The following is a 21,551-nucleotide window of genomic DNA, read 5'->3' as shown; positions in this document are numbered from 1 at the left end:
CAAAATTGTATTTAAGTACAGAACGTAAGTAAATGTACTTAGTTACTTTCCACCACTTGTCTGTTGTAATCACATGAACATTAATTATTTATATTCTAATATCCCTCTTATACTTTTTTAATATTGAAGTATTTTCCAGTCATCAGTGATGGGGTTTCTTATACTCAATATTCTTATCTGAAGTTTTTGACAGTCATAGTTATAATACAACTTTAAGTGTGACACACCAATTAACCTGAATGTGTCCTAATCAGGTTTCACATCAGTGGTGTTGTCGGGGAAGTGAGATTAACCTTTAACGTTTCAGGGTGATAATGAACAGAATTCTCTTCACAGATTGGACAAACTTTCCCAAAACGATGTCCGTGATCTGCCCCTCTCGTCTACCAGAGAAAAACCTCTGCCCTTCGACTGAATTTCTGTTTTCTTTCTTTTCTTCTTCAGAGAAAGGAAATGATAAGGGAAGGCATAAGATATTTTCGAGCTTCCTTAATCTTTCCCATTCACGTTCTATATAGTGTAATAAAGATAACTGACTCATTTAGCGCACTGAACAATATATATGATCAAACACACTATGGAAGCAGACTTTTATCTATTCATTTATAAAAAGGACTGATATCCTGATATACTACTCCTTCAATTCAACATTAACTCAGAACAAATTAACACAGAGGAAATGTGCTGCTCAGTTTGTCCAATCTATGGACTTCTAAAGGTAATATTTAATAATATAATATCTAACCCTAACCCAGGGCTGGGTTCTGGTCCTATAGGGCAGCAATCATCCATCCCTCCCTCCCTCATCAGTGCACACGGCAGGCCAACATGTTCACATCCCAACTCATATCTTCAAATCTCTTATAGCTTTAAAGGTTCATTCCACCTGTTGGAATCTACAAACTACACTAAAGTCCACCTGTTTTGACCCTTTATAAGATGCTTTCTCCAAGTCTGATGTCATTGAGCATATAGACAGCATTATACATTATACAGGCATTGTGAAAGATATTACATTCATTCATTTTATCTTTGTAAGGTAACCCTTGGGTGTCTTGAAAGGCGCCACCAAATAAAATGTATTATTGTTATTATTATTATTATTATTATTAAGTTTCAAAAGAGGAAAAGACAGTCAGAAGGAGCATCATTGGACCGTGATATTGCACGTGTGACTTTCTTCTGTCAAATCTGTCATTTCTCAAGATAATTAGGAAAAGTCTTGCATCATATAATGATTACAGTAATTTATGAGGCTCAAATTAAGACTTTATGTGCTTTAAATGGAAGAAAATAAGCCTCAAAATAAGAAAATAAAGCCAACATAATGGAACAATGTTTCCAGAAAATGGAAACACTAAAGTAAAGTATCACTAAGATACTCTTAATTACTGTGCTTTTAGATTAAATGTAGTTATGGAGTTACATGACACTCCGGAAGTATTTAGCTGTGACGCGTGCTGTGCTCCGGAAGTGTTTCGCTGTGATGCGTGTTGTGCTCCGGAAGTGTTTCGCTGTGACGCGTGTTGTTGTTGCGGTGCAGCATGGTGGAACCAGAGAAGCACAACAACAGGTCGGTGGCACATCTATCTACAGTCTATCTCCAGTCTATCTCCAGTCTTTCACTGGTTTATAAACTCTCTCTCTGTTCTGTGTGTTCTGTGTTTACCGGTACCGGTACCGGACTGACTGCAGCAGACTGAGCTGCAGGAGAACCGTTAGAGCTAACGTTAGCCGCTAGCCGCTAGCCGCTAGCTGAACTGATGCTAGCTGTAATCAGTTATAAAGGTCTACCTCTGTCTAAAGGTACATCAGTGGTATTCATCTCATCTTCACATGATCCAATCTTAAATGTGTTTCTGTTTATCACAGTGAAACCAGTCTGAAGTACTGAACAGCTGTTTAAATCATACAGTCCAGCAGCCTCTCAGAGATCAGCTGATCTGATGAGTAATGATGAAACGGGCTCCCTGTGTTTCATCTGCAGCTGATCTTACTGAGTAATGATGAAACGGGCTCCCTGTGTTTCATCTGCAGCTGATCTTACTGAGTAATGATCAGAACGGGCTCCCTGTGTTTCATCTGCAGCTGATCTGATGAGTAATGATGAAACGGGCTCCCTGTGTTTCATCTGCAGGTGGACCTAGCTGTACTCATGATGAACTTTGACGGTCTCGACGCCGGGATGGGTGAGTACCCGCCCAGCCTTCACGGGACTCTGGACGCGGGTATGGAGCCCTCCATGGACCCCCACCTGAACCCCAGTTTACTGCAGGCTGTGGAGCTGGACCCGGAGGGGCTGGCCGGGACGGGCCCCGAGCCTGTGCACCTCATGGAGGGGATGTTTTCAGAGCTACACAGTGCAGTGTCAGAAGTTGGCATCCCGGTCACTGCAACACATTTTGATCTTCAGGAGGAAATGCTCTGGATGGGAAACCACAGAGTAAGATGATTATATGATTATGATGGAATATAGACCGTTTCTGAAACGTGCAGTCTGCTTCCACTTTAAAGGTCCCATATGATGCTCATTGTCAGGTTCATACTTGTCTTTTGTGTTTCTACTAGAACATGTTTACATGCTGTAATGTTAAAAAAACAAACTTATTTCCCTCATACTGTCAGCCTGAATATACCTGTATTTACCCTCCGTCTGAAACGCGCCGTTTTAGTGCATTTTAACGGAATTGCAACATAATTGCGTTGCTAGGCAACAGCTTGGGTCCATGTGTACTTCCTGTCAGCTGATAACACTCACATCCACTGCAACCAGGAATAAACTGGGACACATTTAGAATGTTTAAGTTTAAAATTGTGTCAAGGGTCTAAATATTGTATATTTGTGACATCACGAATGGACAGAAATCCCGACAGCTCGTTTCAAATGCAGAGTTTCTGTATACGGGCTGTGTGTATTGAGTGGATTGATACTTTCACAGTATTTATATCGGACTTAATCCTGCTTTCTAATAAAAAAACAAACATGAAAATCTCCCTTTTTGATAATATGGGACCTTTAAAGAAAATGCATGAATACTTTGACATTCCATCTTATTCTTTAAATGATTCTCTTTAGGGTCACGTAACCTCGTTCTTCGGACCTACAATGGGCCGCCATTCTTCTTTCCAAGCACATGCATCAGATGACATCCGACACATTCAGAGTTTGGAAACAGGCGTCCTGTTCCTTTCCAAGTGTAACCTCAAATGCCACACTCGCGGGGGCCTTGTTATGTTTGATTACCCGTAAGTATCACAAAGTATTGACTGGGACAAATGTCCTCATGCTGAGATTGATTGTAGACAAACTGCAGCCGTAAAATGATCTCTCACAGAATGAATTGATTCAAGTTTATGATTATTGTGTACGCGTGCGTTGCAGGATGGACGAAGGAGCTGATATGCACAGTCTCCTCATGACCGACAACAACACCTTGCTCATGGGTGGATTACAAAACTATGCAGTTGAACTTGACTTGAATACAGTTCAAGAAACTCAAAAGGTGAGAGATTATCAACATCCACAACTATCTATGCATACAGCGTATCACGTGTAATATAACAAGAACATACTTAAAAGCAAGTTATGACTGTTTACTTTCTTGTCATGTGTACTTGACAGTTCACTGTTGAGGTACCTGGAGTAGCAATAATGCGCCAAACCGGTCGTTTCTTCTTCTGCGGACACACTTCTGGCAGGGTATGGACAACTTCATCAAATCACTTTATGAAAGATGTTTTTCTCGTTTACACAACACTCAAGATTCGCCCTCTGTTTGAAAACAGATAACCCTTCGGGACTTGCGTAGCTTCAAGACGGAGCACGAGTTCGACGCGTTCTCTGGCAGCCTCTCAGACTTCGACGTTCACGGAAACCTTCTGGCTGCGTGCGGGTTCTCCAGCCGAGGATTGAACGGGTTGGCGTGTGACCGATTCCTCATGGTGTACGACCTCCGTATGATGCGAGCCGTAACGCCACTTCAGGTGCACGTGGACCCTCTCTTCTTGCGCTTCATTCCGACCTACACGTCACGCCTGGCGATCATCGCACAGACAGGTACCAGCCGGGGAATGTAGGGTCACTTTCATTCAGGTTCTGTAGTCGGTGTTTGTAGACTGTCTTGACTCGGGACTTGGTAACCGTTTCCACCTCAGCCACTCGGGTAATTGAGTGAAAATGTTAAATGAATACTGACACATGTAGCTTGGAAATAATATTCCACCTCCTGTTTCTTCGTCCAGGTCAATGCCAGTTCTGCGAGCCCACCGGTCTCGCCAACATGGCGGACATTTTTCACGTCAACACGGTGGGCCAGCTGCTCATGAGTTTTGAGGTATCGTCCAGCAAACAAGCCTTGGCCTTCGGGGACTCCGGGGGATGCGTGCACCTGTGGTCCGACGCTCCTGAGGTTTCATTTAATGACTACTCCCGGGAGACGGAGTTTGCTCTGCCATGCCTCGTGGACTCGCTGCCTCAGCTGGACTGGAACCACGACCTGCTGCCCCTCTCGCTTATCCCCACGCCGCTGACCAGCACGGAGCATCTGCTGTCGGACTGGTCCGCTGCAACGGCTACACCCAGCCCCAGGTAACACAGTCACGAGTACTACACGTTTTTACCTCAGCTGATTCTGTATGACCGGTAACTAGGGATGTCCATAATTAACCGTTTAACCGTTAACCGACATTAAGCATTTTAACCGATTAACGCTATCGGTTTAAACGGTTAAGGACGAGGGTGCTGTAATTTATCAGTACAATGTTCATGTTCTTTTTGTAAAACAAACATTTCCACAAGAACTAAATGTTCAGATGAAGGCTGTGATATGTGTAAATATTCAAATAATCTCATGGTCTCTCGTGTGTCTACGCTGTTCAGACTCAGACTCCAACACAAACTCCAGTGAAGCACCAAAACCTCTTGGTTGTATCTAGTGAAGCTGTTAAACAGTGTTGGCCGCGGTCGGAGGACGCGTAGGAGACCGTAGCTTTGGTCTCCAGGACCGGAGTCTCTGCTGTACTCTGCTCCTCTGCTCCTCTGCCTGCCTTCACTCACACACCGCGCTCCTTCTCTCTCTCTCTCTCCACCTCTCACGTGCATGCTGCTCACTCCACACTGCAGAAGAGTTAGTTTAGCACTGAGAATATCTAGTGAATGTTCAGTGGACGTTTGTGCAGAAATAACTGCTGCAGCTCCTCCAGACCAACAGAGGTTTCCCGTGTCTTGTGAAGTGACGGGGCTCCGCAGAGAGAAACGTTATCGTCTCCCACCAAAACTCCGGCGTCTCCCCCGTTCCCTCCGGCCGCGGTCGGGAGGCTGAGGCGGGAAAAGCCAACACTAGGATCAGCATTGATTCATGGAGAGACCTTGGTCTGGTCAGCTAACATTACTGCCAAGCAGCTGAAATATAGAGTGATATTGTGCTTTTAGCTGACGTGTGTCTCCTCACTGTGTTGAGCGATGCTCCTTCATGTCTATGTAGAGCGAGCACAAGCGCCAGCAACAGGACGCTGACTTTAGTTGACTTAACGGACACAGGTGAAGCTGTTAACAAGACATTTCTGATTCTTACAAACAGTCCCTTTAAATGTTCAGATAAAGGCTGTTCTTGTGGTAGGAGCCCTAAACCCAACATCTCCTGGTGTCTTTATTCACTCTAGAGATTCAGAATGTGTCTGTGTATAACATGTAAGAGCATCCTGACTGGGACATGAATGATATCCTACTATAGTCTACAAATAACACAGGAAAATACTTTAACTATTAACACTAAACACACCACCGTAACCCCATAATAGCCCAGGTATAACATACTGTAGTGAAGCTACAGCTGATTATCACTGACACAGTTTAACAGGCTTAAAGAAATAATTAATAAATAGGAATAAGTCGACAGAGATTGCCGATACCAGCTGATATACACAACAACACACTGCCAGTGAACCAAATCTCTGGCTGAGAATTGTCTCCATGAAATGCAGCGTTTACTCCCAGCTGATTTGCAAATGATTTAGCCTTTTTTGGAAAATGAAACTAATATTGGTGACCTGCTGTTAAACTCATGGCGTTTGAGACTGAGGGCCACAGACGAGATAGGGAAGTTGGAAAGTATTGAGACGGACGGACGCACTTCACACGACGGGTTTTACAATAGCAGAAATAAAGAAAATCACCAGCTTTATCTTTGAACTTGTGGTGCAACTTTACATTAAGGAAACCTAAATATCAAACTGGGATGTATGATGTCACTGCACACCACACATTATTCATTTCTCTTTTCTGCAGTCACGGTCAGCTAATTCTCTTGAAGGGATGTCACAGTGTTTTACTTTATGTCACGTTGTGAGTCACATACAGAACAACGGGTCTCATGCAGCAACATACTCTTATACTCTCTTACCAAGGGTAAGGATAACCCTTTTAATAATAATAATAATAATAATAACTTGGATTTATATAGCGCCTTTCAAGAAACCCAAGGACGCTTAACATAGACATAAATAGACACAACAAATGGAACATGGCAGTAGCTAGAGACCATAGGCCTTGTTGAAGAGGTGGTTTTGAGGAGTCTTTTGAAGCTGTCCAGAGATGGGGCGTTGTGGAGCTCTATGGGGAGAGAGTTCCAGAGGGTGGGGGGGGGCTGTCACACTGAAAGCTCTGTCCCCAAAAGTCTGCAGGTTTGTGTGGTGGATGGAGAGCTGACCCGTGTTTGAGGATCTGAGGTTCTGGGACTGTGTGTGTGGGTGGAGGAGGTCAGATAGGTACTGAGGGGCCAGAGCATTGAGGGATTTGTAGGTGAGGAGGAGGATTTTGTAGGTGATGTGGGACTTGACCGGGAGCCGATGGAGGTGGATGAGGGTGGCGGTGATGTGCTGTCTTGGTTCGGGTCAGAACCCTGGCAGCTGACTATTGAACATACTGGAGCCTGTCCAGGGCTTTGCTGGGAACCCCGGACAGAACTCCATTGCAGTAGTCCAAACGGGAGGTGACGAAGGCATGGATGAGGGTTTCTGCCACGGAGTCAGAGAGTGATTGTCGGAGTCGAGAGATGTATTTTAGATGGAAGAAAGCGGATTTTGGTAATGAACTTGATGTGCGACTGGAATGAGAGAGTCAGATCCAGGATGACACCCAGGTTGCTGACTTCCGAGGATGGGGAGAAAGAGCAGCCGTCCGTCGACGTCCAGATGTAGATCTCCAACCTTCCGGAGCAGGGCCTTGGAAGCCACAACCTTGAGCTCTGTTTTGTTGCTGTTGAGTTTTAGGAAGTTAGATGACATCCAGATTTTTATTTCATGCAGGCAGTTTACAAGTGACTGTGGGGGGAGCTGGGTGGATGGTTTGGTGCTAAGATATAGCTGTGTGTCGTCAGCATATGAGTGAAAGCTGAGGCCGTGGTGGCGGATGATCTGACCGAGGGGGAGCATGTAGATGGTGAACGATGAACTAATTAGATTTTGATGGTCAAAAGTTAAGGTAACTTTGAGCTAACGTTCGTCCCCTTCTCATGAAACCTGGAGGGAACTGTGTTACATCTGGCACAACAGTCCTCTTGGACTCAAGCGTGACCTGATTAGAATTTAGTGGTCGAAGGTCACTGCGAACTCACAAAACATGTTTATGGACATAACAAAAAAAAAATCATATGCTAATTATGACAATTTGACACAAATGCCTAACAGGATAAAAATGATGAAACAGATGTAAAATGCGACTTGACTGGTTGGCAGAGGCGTACGACCGCGTAGGCAGTAATTCTAGTTTCAGAGGTTCATTCTAATGTATTTTTATTCTGGAGGCTGATAGTTTGTGCTAATATCCAGTCAAACCTCATTAATGTAAATGGGATGGACAAAATATTAGAAACCCCTCTCAGTATAAGGGGGCATTGCTGTTTAACGTTTAAATCAGGTGTACCTAATAAAGTGGCATCTGAGTGTATATCACTTACAACATTTAGTGCTCCCACTGCTCCCATTTATTAAACCCACTGTTCTCTCCAACAGACGAGCTCCTCCTGTGGACCCAGAGATCCTGCGCACCATGAAAACCGTCGGCTTCATCGGTTACGCAGCAAATCCTCGTACCCGCCCTCGGAACCAGGCATGTCAAAAACACACGATGTAGATCTTCCACTGCTTTAAAACAGCCTCGTGTTGTTAAACAGGAAGTCAATCCAGGCTCTCCAAAATATCAAAAAAGTAGCAACGAGGAAGAGAATAATATTAAAAAGCCACTGCAGGTCTTCGTCAGGGTTTACTAACAAACAGACCAGGTGGATGTGGCCTCACCTGTATGGTATCAACAACCAACGGGAGGCGATCACATGATCATCATGATATTACAACATATAACTAAATATCAAAGAGATAACACAGAAACATGTAATTCATGTCCTTCATTAATGAAACTACTTCTACTTTACAACAGAGGCTGTAAAGCAAACACGGGAGCCTGAACAGGAAAATAAACATATTTATAATATTTATAATTATTTATTATTACTCACAGAAAACATGTCAAATCTATATCCTCAATAAGACCAGGATACTTTACGGCAATACTAAGGTACCAGCCTTAGTACTGTGTCATTTCCACTATATTCAGCTGTGTTCAACGTCACGTTGATATTTAGATTTCAAAGATCTAAAAACTATTCTCTGTGTTGGTTTCAGGTTCCTTACAAAATTAAAGACGTGGAACTGGATTATGATAACTACAACCAGGTCCCTGAATCACCGATCGGACGTGATGAAGAGCCACACCTCTACATGGTGCCCAAAAAGTACAGAAAGGTCGGACTCGTTTTCATCATGCTTTTCATATTAAAAGACAGTTTCAGTCTTTCTATAATTAGTTTGCTGTGTATGAAAATAAGTTTTGATCTTTGTGCTGGATCAGGTCACAATTAAATACTCTAAACTTGGACTGGAGGACTTTGACTTCAAACATTACAACAGAACCTTGTTTGCTGGTCTGGAGCCTCACATCCCCAACGCCTACTGCAACTGCATGATCCAGGTCAGAAACTAGGAAGGTGTTCAGTCAAATCAAACAGAGATTATATCAAAGTTGTTGTTTTGCTTTGACCCATGTAGAGTTCTCATTCTCCTGTTTCTGTGTTGGTATGTCAGGTGTTGTATTTCCTGGAGCCAATCCGGTGTCTAGTGCAGAACCATTTGTGCCAGAAGGAGTTCTGCTTGGCCTGTGAGCTCGGATTCCTCTTCCACATGTTGGATTTGTCCCGAGGAGATCCATGTCAGGTAGCTGTTTGTTATTGTTTCTCTGAATGGAGGTTAGGGGTATCCATAATTAACCGTGAATAATAATAATAATAATATATTTTTAAAAAGTATTTCAGAGAACGTACCACAGTTTGAGAACCCCTGCTGTAGATGGTTAGATGGCCAAGCCCACTTGTTTTGTTTCCGGTTCACAACCTCTTCTTCTTCTACTCTGTTTACTGGAGGATTACAGTCACGCGTAGCATAAAGCGCCATCTTCTGACCAAACTACGCTGTAGCTGAGTTTATTCGCTCCAAAACCAGATGAAGGAAATTAGCATTTCTTTTTTTTTTTTTGCAACATTTCAAAAGTTTGCTTAAAGAAGTCAATTGAATGTGAACACAGCTGTAGATTTCCCAATCCAACCTCTCCCATCTCCTCCTCTTAAGGCTAGTAACTTCCTCCGAGCGTTTCGTACCATCCCCGAAGCCTCGGCGCTAGGTCTGATCCTCGCAGACTCAGACGAGCAAACGGGGAAGGCCAGACTCGGCCGCTTAATCCAGAGCTGGAACCGCTTCATCCTCACACAGCTCCACCAGGAGACGCAGGAGCAGGAGGGCCCGCAGGCCTACAGGGGAGCCAGCAGCAGGTATCTGTTCTATACTCACTGTACCGCCTGCCTGATAGGTGTCAGCAGTTTCCGGCTAACCTCATATACATCAATGTGAGTTGATATAAATGTAACCAAGTCACTGATTGTGTTATAAATATATATGAAATATGGTATCGTCTCATATCAATCGCAGCCCCCTGAATTGAATCAGATCAAAATCATACGGTGGCAGACTTTGTGATGTCAGCAAATAAAGAATCAAAATGATATCGTATTGTGATGAAACTGGTGATTTACACCCCTAATATTCATGCAAAACCTAACAAACAAAGTTCTGACGGATACGTATACGTATAAGATATGTATAGGTTTAGGAAATATGTCATTTGTGTTGTGTATTCGTTTATACAGTTCTCTGGGTTCCTCTGGTGAGTCCGCCATCGGAAAACTGTTTGGATGTGAAGTTGAGAACAGCAGTCTGTGTCGCTGTGGCAAGGAGACGGTCCGCTCCTCCCTCACGCTGCTCTTCACCATGCATTACCCCGAACAGAACTCTCAAGGTGAGTTCACGCTGCTCTTCACCATGCATTACCCCGAGCAGAACTCTCAAGGTGAGTTCACCCTGCTCTTCACCATGCATTACCCCAAACAGAACTCTCAATGTGAGTTCACCCTGCTCTTCACCATGCATTACCCCAAACAGAACTCTCAAGGTGAGTTCACCCTGCTCTTCACCATGCATTACCCCAAACAGAACTCTCAAGGTGAGTTCACCCTGCTCTCCACCATGCATTACCCCAAACAGAACTCTCAAGGTGAGTTCACCCTGCTCTTCACCATGCATTACCCCAAACAGAACTCTCAATGTGAGTTCACGCTGCACTTCACCATGCATTACCCCGAGCAGAACTCTCAATGTGAGTTCACGCTGCTCTTCACCATGCATTACCCCGAGCAGAACTCTCAAGGTGAGTTCACGCTGCTCTTCACCATGCATTACCCCGAGCAGAACTCTCAAGGTGAGTTCACGCTGCTCTTCACCATGCATTACCCCGAGCAGAACTCTCAATGTGAGTTCACGCTGCTCTTCACCATGCATTACCCCGAGCAGAACTCTCAATGTGAGTTCACGCTGCTCTTCACCATGCATTACCCCGAGCAGAACTCTCAAGGTGAGTTCACGCTGCTCTTCACCATGCATTACCCCGAGCAGAACTCTCAAGGTGAGTTCACGCTGCTCTTCACCATGCATTACCCCGAGCAGAACTCTCAATGTGAGTTCACCCTGCTCTTCACCATGCATTACCCCGAGCAGAACTCTCAAGGTGAGTTCACGCTGCTCTTCACCATGCATTACCCCGAGCAGAACTCTCAATGTGAGTTCACGCTGCTCTTCACCATGCATTACCCCGAGCAGAACTCTCAAGGTGAGTTCACGCTGCTCTTCACCATGCATTACCCCGAGCAGAACTCTCAAGGTGAGTTCACGCTGCTCTTCACCATGCATTACCCCGAGCAGAACTCTCAATGTGAGTTCACCCTGCTCTTCACCATGCATTACCCCGAGCAGAACTCTCAAGGTGAGTTCATGCTGCGTTCCAGGCGACGCAGAGGTCCGGTCATGGTGGATGGATTCGCCATGAGTTCACAGGTAGGAACTGCGACTTTGAGTGGCGTTCCATTATATTATACATATTATATATATTATTATTATTATATTATTTATTATTATTTCTAGTAGGAGGTCAGAAAGTTGTCTGGAACGCAGCATTAAAGAACTCTTTCACACGGCTGAGCATGAACAGTCTTGTGTAGCTATCCCGTGTACCTCGAGCGTCACCCTGAGAGACGAGTGTACGGATAAACCCGACATAGATAAAAGTTCATAGTTGTGTTTTTGTTGTTTGACTCATCAGAGAAAACAATAAAGGAATACGACTTTGCTGAGATCTTGAAGAAGAGCATCTGTCTGGAGCAGAGCACTCAGGCGTGGTGTGAAAACTGTGAGAAGTATCAACCCACAGTGAGTTACAGCTCCCCTTCAGACACTGATCATATTCACACTCATTTCACCCTGTTCTGCATCATCAGAGGGTTTCTGTGTTCCACTTCAGGTGCAGACACGCAACATTCGATGTCTTCCAGATGTTCTGGTCATCAACTGTGAGGTGAACAGTGCTAAAGAGGCTGAATTCTGGAAGGTCCAGGCAGAGGTAAATGACACTCATTTTGGTTTTATTTCCATCCTGGTAAGTTTCAAATAGACTTTAAATAATTCATAACATGCCTATTAGTCTATGAGCCTGACCCCCAAAACGTGGCCGTCGTTTCACTTCGGAGGGACCAGGTCTCAGGGATTTTTTTAAAGGTCTATGTCCGTAGTGTTGGACAATGTATGATAGCATTGCAGCAATGGTAGCTTTCAATGTGCTATCACTTCTTCTTTCATCCCTCCGTCATTACATTTTTCCATCTTTTTTCCCCATTTCCCACATAGATCCAGAATAAAAGAGGGAAACCAACACACAATATCATGAAGTCATATATCGTTGTAAAGCTTAGACTATAATCTATCCATCGGTCACAATGTCATGACACTGAGGTCAAGAGAATTTTACCTTTGACCTGCAATGGGGCAAATTCTTAATGCCACTCCAAATACCCTTATAACTACCTTCATATTGAAAAAAGTGAACATCATTTTCACATATCAGCTGGAATATAACCCACTGCTGCTGAATCGGTTTTGCTGCTTAGAAAGTTATTTTAAACGGCCGCAATAACAGAATCCAATGCAAAGTTCTGACATTCTGTCAAATACAAACTGCACAAAGTTATGTTTATTCTGATAGGACATGTTATTGTTGTTGTTAGTCATGTAATATATCATTTTAAAGCTCTTTTTGTGCTCTTTATGTTGGAACTATCCATGTGCACATCAGATCAATATGAAGGTAGTTATAAGGGTATTTGGAGTGGCGTTAAGAATTTGCCCCATTGCAGCATTAGAGGTCAAAGGTCAAATTCTCTTGACCTCAGTGTCATGACATTGTGACCGATGGATAGATTATAATCTAAGCTTTACAACGATATGTGACTTCATGATATTGTGTGTTGGTTTCCCTCTTTTATTCTGGATCTATGTGGGAAATGGGGAAAAAAGATGGAACAAATGTAATGATGGAGGGATGAAAGAAGGAGTGATAGCACATAGAAAGCTACCTTTGCTGCAATGCTATCATGCATTTTCCAACACTGGAGACATAGACCTTTAAAAAGAATCCCTCTGAGACCTGGTCCCTCCAAAGGGGCACGACCAGCCCCCCGGCTCGTGGACTATATGTTGTTAGTTACATGTGATTGTCTTTTGGTTTTCCTCACAGTACGCCTTCAATAAGGCCATGCAGAAAGAGGCGATGGAACCTGCAAAACCTAAAGAGCCCCCCCCGCCCATGCCCACCGAGTGGTGCTTGGAGTAAGATCCCCTTTTAATGTCAAAGAAATCGGGTTGACCCGTTGATTGTGTCCGTTATCGATTCATGTTTGTGATTAAAGCTGCAAATCTGATAAAAAGGTTAATTTTGATTCTGTTACTGTAATGTCTGTTTCTCTCCTCACATGTTCTCAGAATCATCTTCTAGTGTACCGTTTAGCTGTAAAATGAGAAAGTTTGTGACCCGGCAGCCATGTTGAGATCTGTTGAGGAAATACCAAGCACCGCTCAATGGCCGGAGACAACTTCCTGTTTTTACAGCTGACACTAAAACATGTTTCTGAAAATGTTTAAGGAGAGGAATAGACATTGCAGTAACAGAATATAGCAGATTCATTGTTTATATTATTTATATGTCTATAAAACATCAGAAAATAGTAAAATATATAAATTGTTTGTGTCCAAACAAGATATAAAAGAGAGAAGAGCAGCGAATCTTTACATTTGAGAGGCTGAAACTATCACGTTTGGCAAAAATGGATTTAAACAATTGATAGATAATCAATTTAGTTTCCAATTAATTGACTTAATGACTAATTGTTACTTTAATAACCCTGGACTGAACACCACTTGAAACTTCACTTTCACGTCACGTTACGACCCTGCAGCGGGGAGGACGGATGCAGCATGGAGGGCTTCACCTTTGACACGCGGGCGGAGGATCTGCGACACGTCTGGATCCCGATGGCTCTCAAGATGTCCATCAGCAAAAGTCAGGGACTGGAGATCGGCAGCTGGCCTGAAGGAGAGGAGGTGAAGAAGGAGAACGATTTTCATTCTTTACTTCTCGTGTGTTAGAGATTTACATGCAACTAATGAACTCGTCACATCGCCTCTGATCAGTTAAGTGCTGCCGAGGAGGAGGAGGGCGCCTCCGTCTACGACTTGGTGGTCACGGTGCCTCACGTCCTGGACGCTCGTACGGGTGGCAACTTGGTCGCACACATCAAAGTGGGAGAGACGTACCATCAAAGAAAAGAGGTGAGATTCCAGTCTGAGACAAAGTGGAGCTGATGTTTTACTCTGGGTAAACAGTGACATTTCAATTGTTTGTTTCAGGGAGTCACACATCAGCAGTGGTACCTCTTCAATGACTTCTTAATTGAGCCAATTGACAAGGTAAATATGTGACTGTATTTAATTGATGCTAATGTTTGCAGTCATATCAAAGCATTGTGTGTTTGTGTTTGTCAAGACTGAAGCTGCTCAGTTTGATGTGAGCTGGAAAGTGCCAGGCATTCTGTATTACGCCAAGAGGAACTACCACACCAAATACGACCTCCGCAGTAAGTCGCAGGACATCATCTGGAGATTTTACTTGTAGGTTTGCATTCATTCATTTGCCTGCTCATGCTTCTCTGTTTTGTCTCAGTTAAGAACCCCATAGACGCCAGCGTGCTGCTGACGGAGGCCTCGCTGGCTCGGAAGCAGAGGAAGAGTCACGCCACTTTCATCCCCCTCATGGTCAGCGAGATGCCGCAGGCCGGCGACTTGGTGGGGCTGGACGCCGAGTTTGTCACGCTCAACCAGGTGAGTCTGGATTATAATGACACTCACTCTGTCACACAGGACGTTTACAAGAAACCAGGTTACTCAGAGAACGCAGGTTATCGGAGAACTGCAGTGACCTTTGTTACTGTAAAGCTGAGTATGTCTTCGTCCGTCAGTAATCACATGAATCCATATTTTAGAGCATGGCTTGCTCACTTTAACTCTATCAGACCAACATGTTCAGACTGTAGTTGGACTTTGGATGGAATCATTTTTAAGATGTAATAATGATCTCTCCTCTGATTCACCCACTCCCTGTCTTAAAGAAGAACTCCATCAACTTTACACTAGAAGTCTCTTTGCAAGTGTTCAAGAGTACCACCGCATAGGTGAAACAAGTTGAATAAAGCCTTGGCCTGATTGGGATCAGACACTTTATATAAACCTTGTGACCGTGTGTTTGCAGGAAGAGGCAGAGCTTCGCAGTGACGGCACCAAGTCGACCATCAAGCCCAGTCAGATGTCTGTGGCCAGGATCACCTGTGTGAGGGGTCAGGGGACCAATGAGGGGGTGCCCTTCATCGACGACTACATCTCCACTCAGGAGCAGGTGAGTCATAGAAGTACATTCACAGGAAGTGTTGAATGTTGTGGATGGGGGGGTTACACCTGATTAAACTATGACCCGATCACTACCTCTGTCGTGTTGCCTTCACTGTCATTAAACAGTGTTGATGATACACTCGAACACATGCAGGGGTTCGTCCTGCAGTACGTTCAAGCAGTTCTGGAACGGTCTGAAATGAGGAGCACATCAAGAATGTGCAGAGAGGTTGAGCTCTGTTTTCTCTTGTTTGGGTTAGCAAACCCTAACCCCCTAACCCTAACCCTGTTTGGGTTAGCAAACTCCAACCCTAAAGCCTGGGACACACCAGGAACTTCAGGAGCGCGTTGCGGCTGTGTGGCGGCTGCGTGGCGGCTGCGTGGCGTGGTGGTTGCGTGATTCACGCGTCGGGTGTTCACACCACCTGCTTGTCTGCTGCGTTTCTGCTGCTGCCAGCTCTTTCTTTCTACATAGAGTTTGCCTTTTAATGGCCATTTTATTTCATTATAACTGTCATTTATATTTATTTTAGACAGAGAAAGGTTAAGAAACGTGTGGTAATTTGTAAATAAAAGTAATAATCCACAATTAAATCCCCGTACTATATTCATTCATGGAGCTCTCCAAGTCACTGCATGTTCTAATGTTTGGGCACATTTTTCAGAATAAAAGCCTTGTGTTAACAAATGAAGGAATTCTGTCCACAGAAAAAAACGCTTGAGGGCTTTTATTTTGAAATGAAAGTAGGAAGTGTTGATTTAAAAATAAGTCTTTACTTTTTTTTCATCTCCGTAACATTTTCTACAGATAGACGTGTAAACTGTAGTAATGTTGCTGGTATGAAGTCAATATACAGTCAATAGATCACCTTCACTCTGTTGTTGCTGTGAGACGCGCGGCACGCGGCAAAAAAAGCAAAGACCTCTATTCTCTAGAAGAGACGCAGCTGAGACGCGCGTCTCACACGGGCAGTGTGGCTGCTACCTGTCCTGTTAACACGGACGCCGGAAAAAAAACCCAAACGCGCTGCTGACGTTCCCGGTGTGTTCCAGGCTTAACTCTGTTCAGTTACTGCTGCACAAGCAATTAGCATCACAGAAACATTTCCTGAACTTTTATTGTGCTCCGATCAGGATGATTGATCACTTGTCCCTATAGTGAGTACTACAGGGCTCAACACTAACTTTTAAAAGTGGTTGCCACGCTGGCGACCAGGCGTCAGCTTTTGGTTGCCAACACTTAATAATATATGGTTGCCTTTTTTAGTCACCTTATATTTTGAGTAATTAAAATACTATGCAGTTAAACGTCAGAAATTTAACCTAAAAGAATAAAAGCTTTATTACAGTAACCGATTGTTTTTCATCTGATACTTTTACAGAATTGAATACTTAATCGTTAACGTTAAGTTATTACGTTAATTAATTAACGTTAACTTGTTACGTTAATCAGTTAACGTGTCCTCCCTCAGTTCCCGGTATATAAACCACTGGGTTTACCCCCTCTTAGTCCAGCAGTTGTTTTTTATGCTTTTTCATGCTGAATGAATTTCCAAGGAACTTTATCCGCACATCTCTTGTAAGATTTGAAGTGGTGCTTTTGTGTGATTCTTTGTTTTACAAATCTATCGATTGAATCAACTAATCGATTAATCTGCAAAACAAAGTGTGTTGAAGAGTGTTAGTCGACAAAGAATTTCCTTGGTTATAAATATAAGTTATTTTTTTATTTTTTTACCGTGGTATCGAGAATCGTGGAAATTCACTGGTATCGGTATGGACTAACTATTAGATTTCTGGTATCGGTATGGACTAACTATTAGATTTCTGGTATCGGTATGGACTAACTATTAGATTTCTGGTATCGGTATGGACTAACTATTAGATTTCTGGTATCGGTATGGACTAACTATTAGATTTCTGGTATCGGTATGGACTAACTATTAGATTTCTGGTATCGGTATGGACTAACTATTAGATTTCTGGTATCGGTATGGACTAACTATTAGATTTCTGGTAAGGTGACATCCCGAGTGAAAACACAGCGTTACTGTCGAGCCTCGTACTTTCTGCTAACTTGATAGAAAAGTCTTTTATTCATCAAGTTGATCAAGTGAAACATTAACCCTGAAGGTACGGTGCTTTTTCTAACACATGTGAATGTCTGTTCTTCCAGGTGGTCGACTATTTGACACAATATTCTGGCATCAAACCGGGAGACCTGGATGCAAAGATTTCTTCAAAGCATTTGACCACGCTGAAGTCCACTTACTTAAAGCTGCGCTTCCTCATCGACACGGGAGTTCGCTTCGTCGGTCACGGCCTGCAGAAGGACTTTCGGGTTATTAATCTACTGGTATGTTATTACGTCAGATTGGTTCTGTAGATGGATCATTTAAGTTTACAGTTGACTGTGAAGTGCATCATTGAATCACTGTAAGGGGAACACAGGTGACTTGATCTGTTTCTTTTCTGTTGTTAAGGTTCTGAAAGACCAAGTCATCGACACCGTCTACCTGTTCCATTTACCCCGCAAGAGGATGATTTCGCTGAGATTTCTCGCCTGGTACTTTCTAGGTAAGTTAATGCAGCTCTAATCAATGTTTTCTATGAACAACAGATCACATGACTAGGTGTAATGTGAAAGGTGGCTCGTTGTGACAAATCTACAGAGAAGCTTGTTGTTTAGCTGTCTGGCCCACAACTTTACTGTTGTGTTTCACTCTCACCGCTCTCATAGCAACGCTTTCAGACGCAGAAGGCAGCTGGTTTCAGAGGACAAAGCTGTACACACTACCTGCTCAGCACCAAACAGCAGACAGACACAGTCAGAGGGCCTTTCCCATTTCTGATTTTATACGGCTCGACTCCTCTCCTCGACTCCTCTCCTCGCGTCTTGGTCCCGCCCACGGGAGATGCGAGCGGAGGAGGCGAGGAAAAGACACGAGGAGAGAGGAAGAGGAAATATGTTTTTAGAGATATGAGATGTCGTTTCCTCTGAAGCGTCACGTGAAGCGACGTCTGTTTCTGATGACAGCAGCAGCTGATCACAGCTGGATCAGCTGATCACAGCTGGATATCACTCCGGTATAAAACTCCAGTGATGTTGATGTATCAGATCAAACCGATCAGCGCAGCTTCCAATCAATAAATTATATCCAATAAGGGGGCGTGTCGGTCGGTAAAATACTTCCGTGGAGGATACACTGGAGGATACACTGGAGGATACACTGGAGGATACACTGGAGGATACACTGGTGCATCCTCGCTCATTGCTCCTCCGTCAAGCCTCCTCGATCCTCGCTTCTCAAGATGCATTTTAGGAATTGGGATGTCCTTCAAGATGGAGCGCTGAGATCGATTTCCGGGTCACAGCCGGAGGAGCGAGGAGGCAAAAAATCGTGAAATGAGATGCAGCTAGAGACTAGCTGTGTAGACATGTGACTCCAAATAAATGCTAACGTTAAAACGTGATAACATGTCGATGTTTTGTTTACAGCTTGTTTCTGCTGCCCCCATGTGATTAAAAAAAAGTGTTATTGCACCGTTGAGGGGCGGCTGCGAGCCGCTCCTCTGAGCCGCTCAGCCTTTCAGTTCATTATTAACATTTCTTTTAACCGTTTTAACCGATAGCGTTAATCGGTTAAAATGCTTGATGTGGGTTAACGGTTAAACGGTTAATTATGGACATCCCTAATTTCGACGTCTTGGCACTAAAGCGTTTTAATGTCCAATAATACCCACATTGTGAACTGATGCTTAACGGTTCAGATGCAGGAATCATTATGACGAGTCATTCCTGATTGTCCTTTTTTCTCTTTGTGGTTCCCAGACCTCAGCATCCAGGGGGAAACCCACGACAGCATAGAGGACGCACGCACCGCTCTGCAGCTGTACAGGAAGTACCTGGAGCTGAGTCGTGGAGGGGGGAACGACGAAGTGAGGAAGGTCCTGAAGGGACTCTACGAAAAAGGCCGCCAGCTGGACTGGAAAGTCCCGGAGTCGGACGCAGGAGATGGTCAAGGTAGCCCAAAAAGTACGACGTAACATGGAATCAGATCGCTGATGTTAATGATGTAATAATGAGTTTAGAGTACAGGGCATCATGGGAAACGGAGTCTGTCTGAGTGGATTGAAAGCACTCTCCTCCCTTCAACAGGTGCTGCTGTGTTTCCCTCTGTGATGGGGCTGTGAGCTGCACCGCGACACCGAAGACATCCGCTCGTTCAGTTGGTCAGATTTTGCATTGTTTTGCATTGTGTATATGAAGGTCCTCGTTGCCTGGACAGGCCACTTCAGCTCAGTGACTAAACAGTTTTAATCAATGTTTACTTTTCATCCAGGAAAGGTTGTCAGAAAAGGACATTTGTATTGTATGATTTGGAGCCTTTTTTTAAAAAATACAACATGTTTTATAAATAAATGTCTCATGAGCACTAGAGGAGGATCCATCGTGTTTCATACCAGGAAGTGGGAAATACATTTTACATTATTAACATGGTCTTTCTGAGAAGTCTATTCAAATTTAACAATAAGTTTTGCCTTCTGAGAAATTTTGTAGTGTTGTGAATGCTCGGTTGTAAATTTGCCTGTTGATTTGCCTGAAAGGTTTCATTGACATTTACCAGCAGATTGGGGTCGTTCCCCAGGCGGTGTAATATCTCCGTTAGCATTCATAACAGCAGCAGTACAGAGATAACAGATAACAAGTCGTAGTAGATTCATTTATTTGTACATAAATACACACAGTGCGTTGGTTTGTGAATGAGGAGACGAATCTTCTTTTATTCAAGTAAACATTAAACTTTAAACAATAAACTTCCACGGTCGTGACTAACCCCAAAAAAACAAGATGTTCGTACAGAATTAAAGGGACTGTTTGTAAGAATCCTAAATGTCTTGTTAACAGCTTCACCTGTGTCCGTTAAGTCAACTAAAGTCAGCGTCCTGTTGCTGGCGCTTGTGCTCGCTCTACATAGACATGAAGGAGCATCGCTCAACACAGTGAGGAGACACACGTCAGCTAAAAGCACAATATCACTCTATATTTCAGCTGCTTGGCAGTAATGTTAGCTGACCAGACCAAGGTCTCTCCATGAATCAATGCTGATCCTAGTGTTGGCTTTTCCCGCCTCAGCCTCCCGACCGCGGCCGGAGGGAACGGGGGAGACGCCGGAGTTTTGGTGGGAGACGATAACGTTACTCTCTGCGGAGCCCCGTCACTTCACCAGACACGGGAAACCTCTGTTGGTCTGGAGGAGCTGCAGCAGTTATTTCTGCACAAACGTCCACTGTACATTCACTAGATATTCTCAGAGCTAAACTAACTCTTCTGCAGTGTGGAGTGAGCAGCATGCACGTGAGAGGTGGAGAGAGAGAGAGAGAAGGAGCGCGGTGTGTGAGTGAAGGCAGGCAGAGGAGCAGAGGAGCAGAGGAGCAGAGGAGCAGAGACTCCGGTCCTGGAGTCCAAAGCTACGGTCTCCACCGCGTCCTCCGACCGCGGCCAACACTGTTTAACAGACGAGCTTCACGAGATACAACCAAGAGGTTTTGGTGCTTCGCTGGAGTTTGTGTTGGAGTCTGAGTCTGAACAGCGGAGACACACGAGAGACCATGAGACACCGACCAGCAATGATTTATACCTGGAAGAAGTTACAAACAGTCCCTTTAAATAAATGTACTCAGAATAGAGTTGCCGGTTTTCCCGCATAAATAGTTTTGGCTTTAGCTGTAATTATAAAATCCTGTATGTTTTTGTTCTTCCTAAAAGCAGCAATGATATTGTAGTTATGACAATGATTCCTAAGCGCTCTGACGAGTTGGACCGTTACTGGAGAGAATATAGTTACGACAGGCAGTTGAGAGGTCACTGAAACGGGCTTTGTTTGTTTGAAACTGTTGAAAACCTTTCTAAGGAAAGGCCCACAGTGCCCTCTAGTGATCAAAGCTGAGAACAACACTTTAATAGCAAGCAGCTACCTTTATTAAAGGGACTGTTTAAAGTTGGTCTCATTTAATGATGTCAGGTGGTAAAACTCCAAAAATTACTGGAGGTTGTGAGTTCGATCCTTATGTGACACAGTCTGTTTTCAGGTCTAACTTCTAATGACGAAGTCAAATAT

The 21,551-nt window shown here is 43.9% G+C and overlaps 1 protein-coding gene across 3 annotated transcripts; it reads left to right on the top strand.

The window, feature by feature from the left end:
* Positions 1-1,459: 1,459 nt before the first annotated feature.
* Positions 1,460-19,868, top strand: pan2 (poly(A) specific ribonuclease subunit PAN2). 3 transcript variants are annotated; one of them, XM_037773195.1, is made up of 26 exons: positions 1,460-1,573; positions 2,138-2,443; positions 3,077-3,246; positions 3,383-3,503; positions 3,623-3,700; positions 3,787-4,057; positions 4,243-4,588; positions 8,011-8,107; positions 8,680-8,799; positions 8,906-9,025; positions 9,139-9,267; positions 9,679-9,878; positions 10,254-10,402; positions 11,759-11,865; positions 11,957-12,055; positions 13,226-13,317; positions 13,944-14,088; positions 14,179-14,316; positions 14,395-14,454; positions 14,531-14,621; positions 14,708-14,865; positions 15,293-15,436; positions 17,606-17,785; positions 17,913-18,006; positions 19,262-19,453; positions 19,589-19,868. In XM_037773195.1, exons 1-26 carry the CDS (start codon positions 1,487-1,489, stop codon positions 19,621-19,623), a joined length of 3,729 nt encoding a protein of 1,242 aa, XP_037629123.1. In that variant the 5' UTR covers positions 1,460-1,486; the 3' UTR covers positions 19,624-19,868. The 3 variants fall into 3 exon arrangements, with proteins under 3 accessions (XP_037629123.1, XP_037629122.1, XP_037629124.1); XM_037773194.1 differs by having other exon boundaries at positions 19,262-19,465; XM_037773196.1 differs by lacking the exon at positions 1,460-1,573 and adding an exon at positions 1,647-1,806 and having other exon boundaries at positions 19,262-19,465.
* Positions 19,869-21,551: the final 1,683 nt, after the last annotated feature.

The sequence above is a fragment of the Sebastes umbrosus genome, chromosome 6 (assembly GCF_015220745.1).
Source record: "Sebastes umbrosus isolate fSebUmb1 chromosome 6, fSebUmb1.pri, whole genome shotgun sequence".
In the NCBI taxonomy this organism is placed as follows: Eukaryota; Metazoa; Chordata; class Actinopteri; order Perciformes; family Sebastidae; genus Sebastes; species Sebastes umbrosus.
Note: the sequence above shows the minus strand (reverse complement) of the source record. Positions and strands in the feature narration are given on the sequence as shown.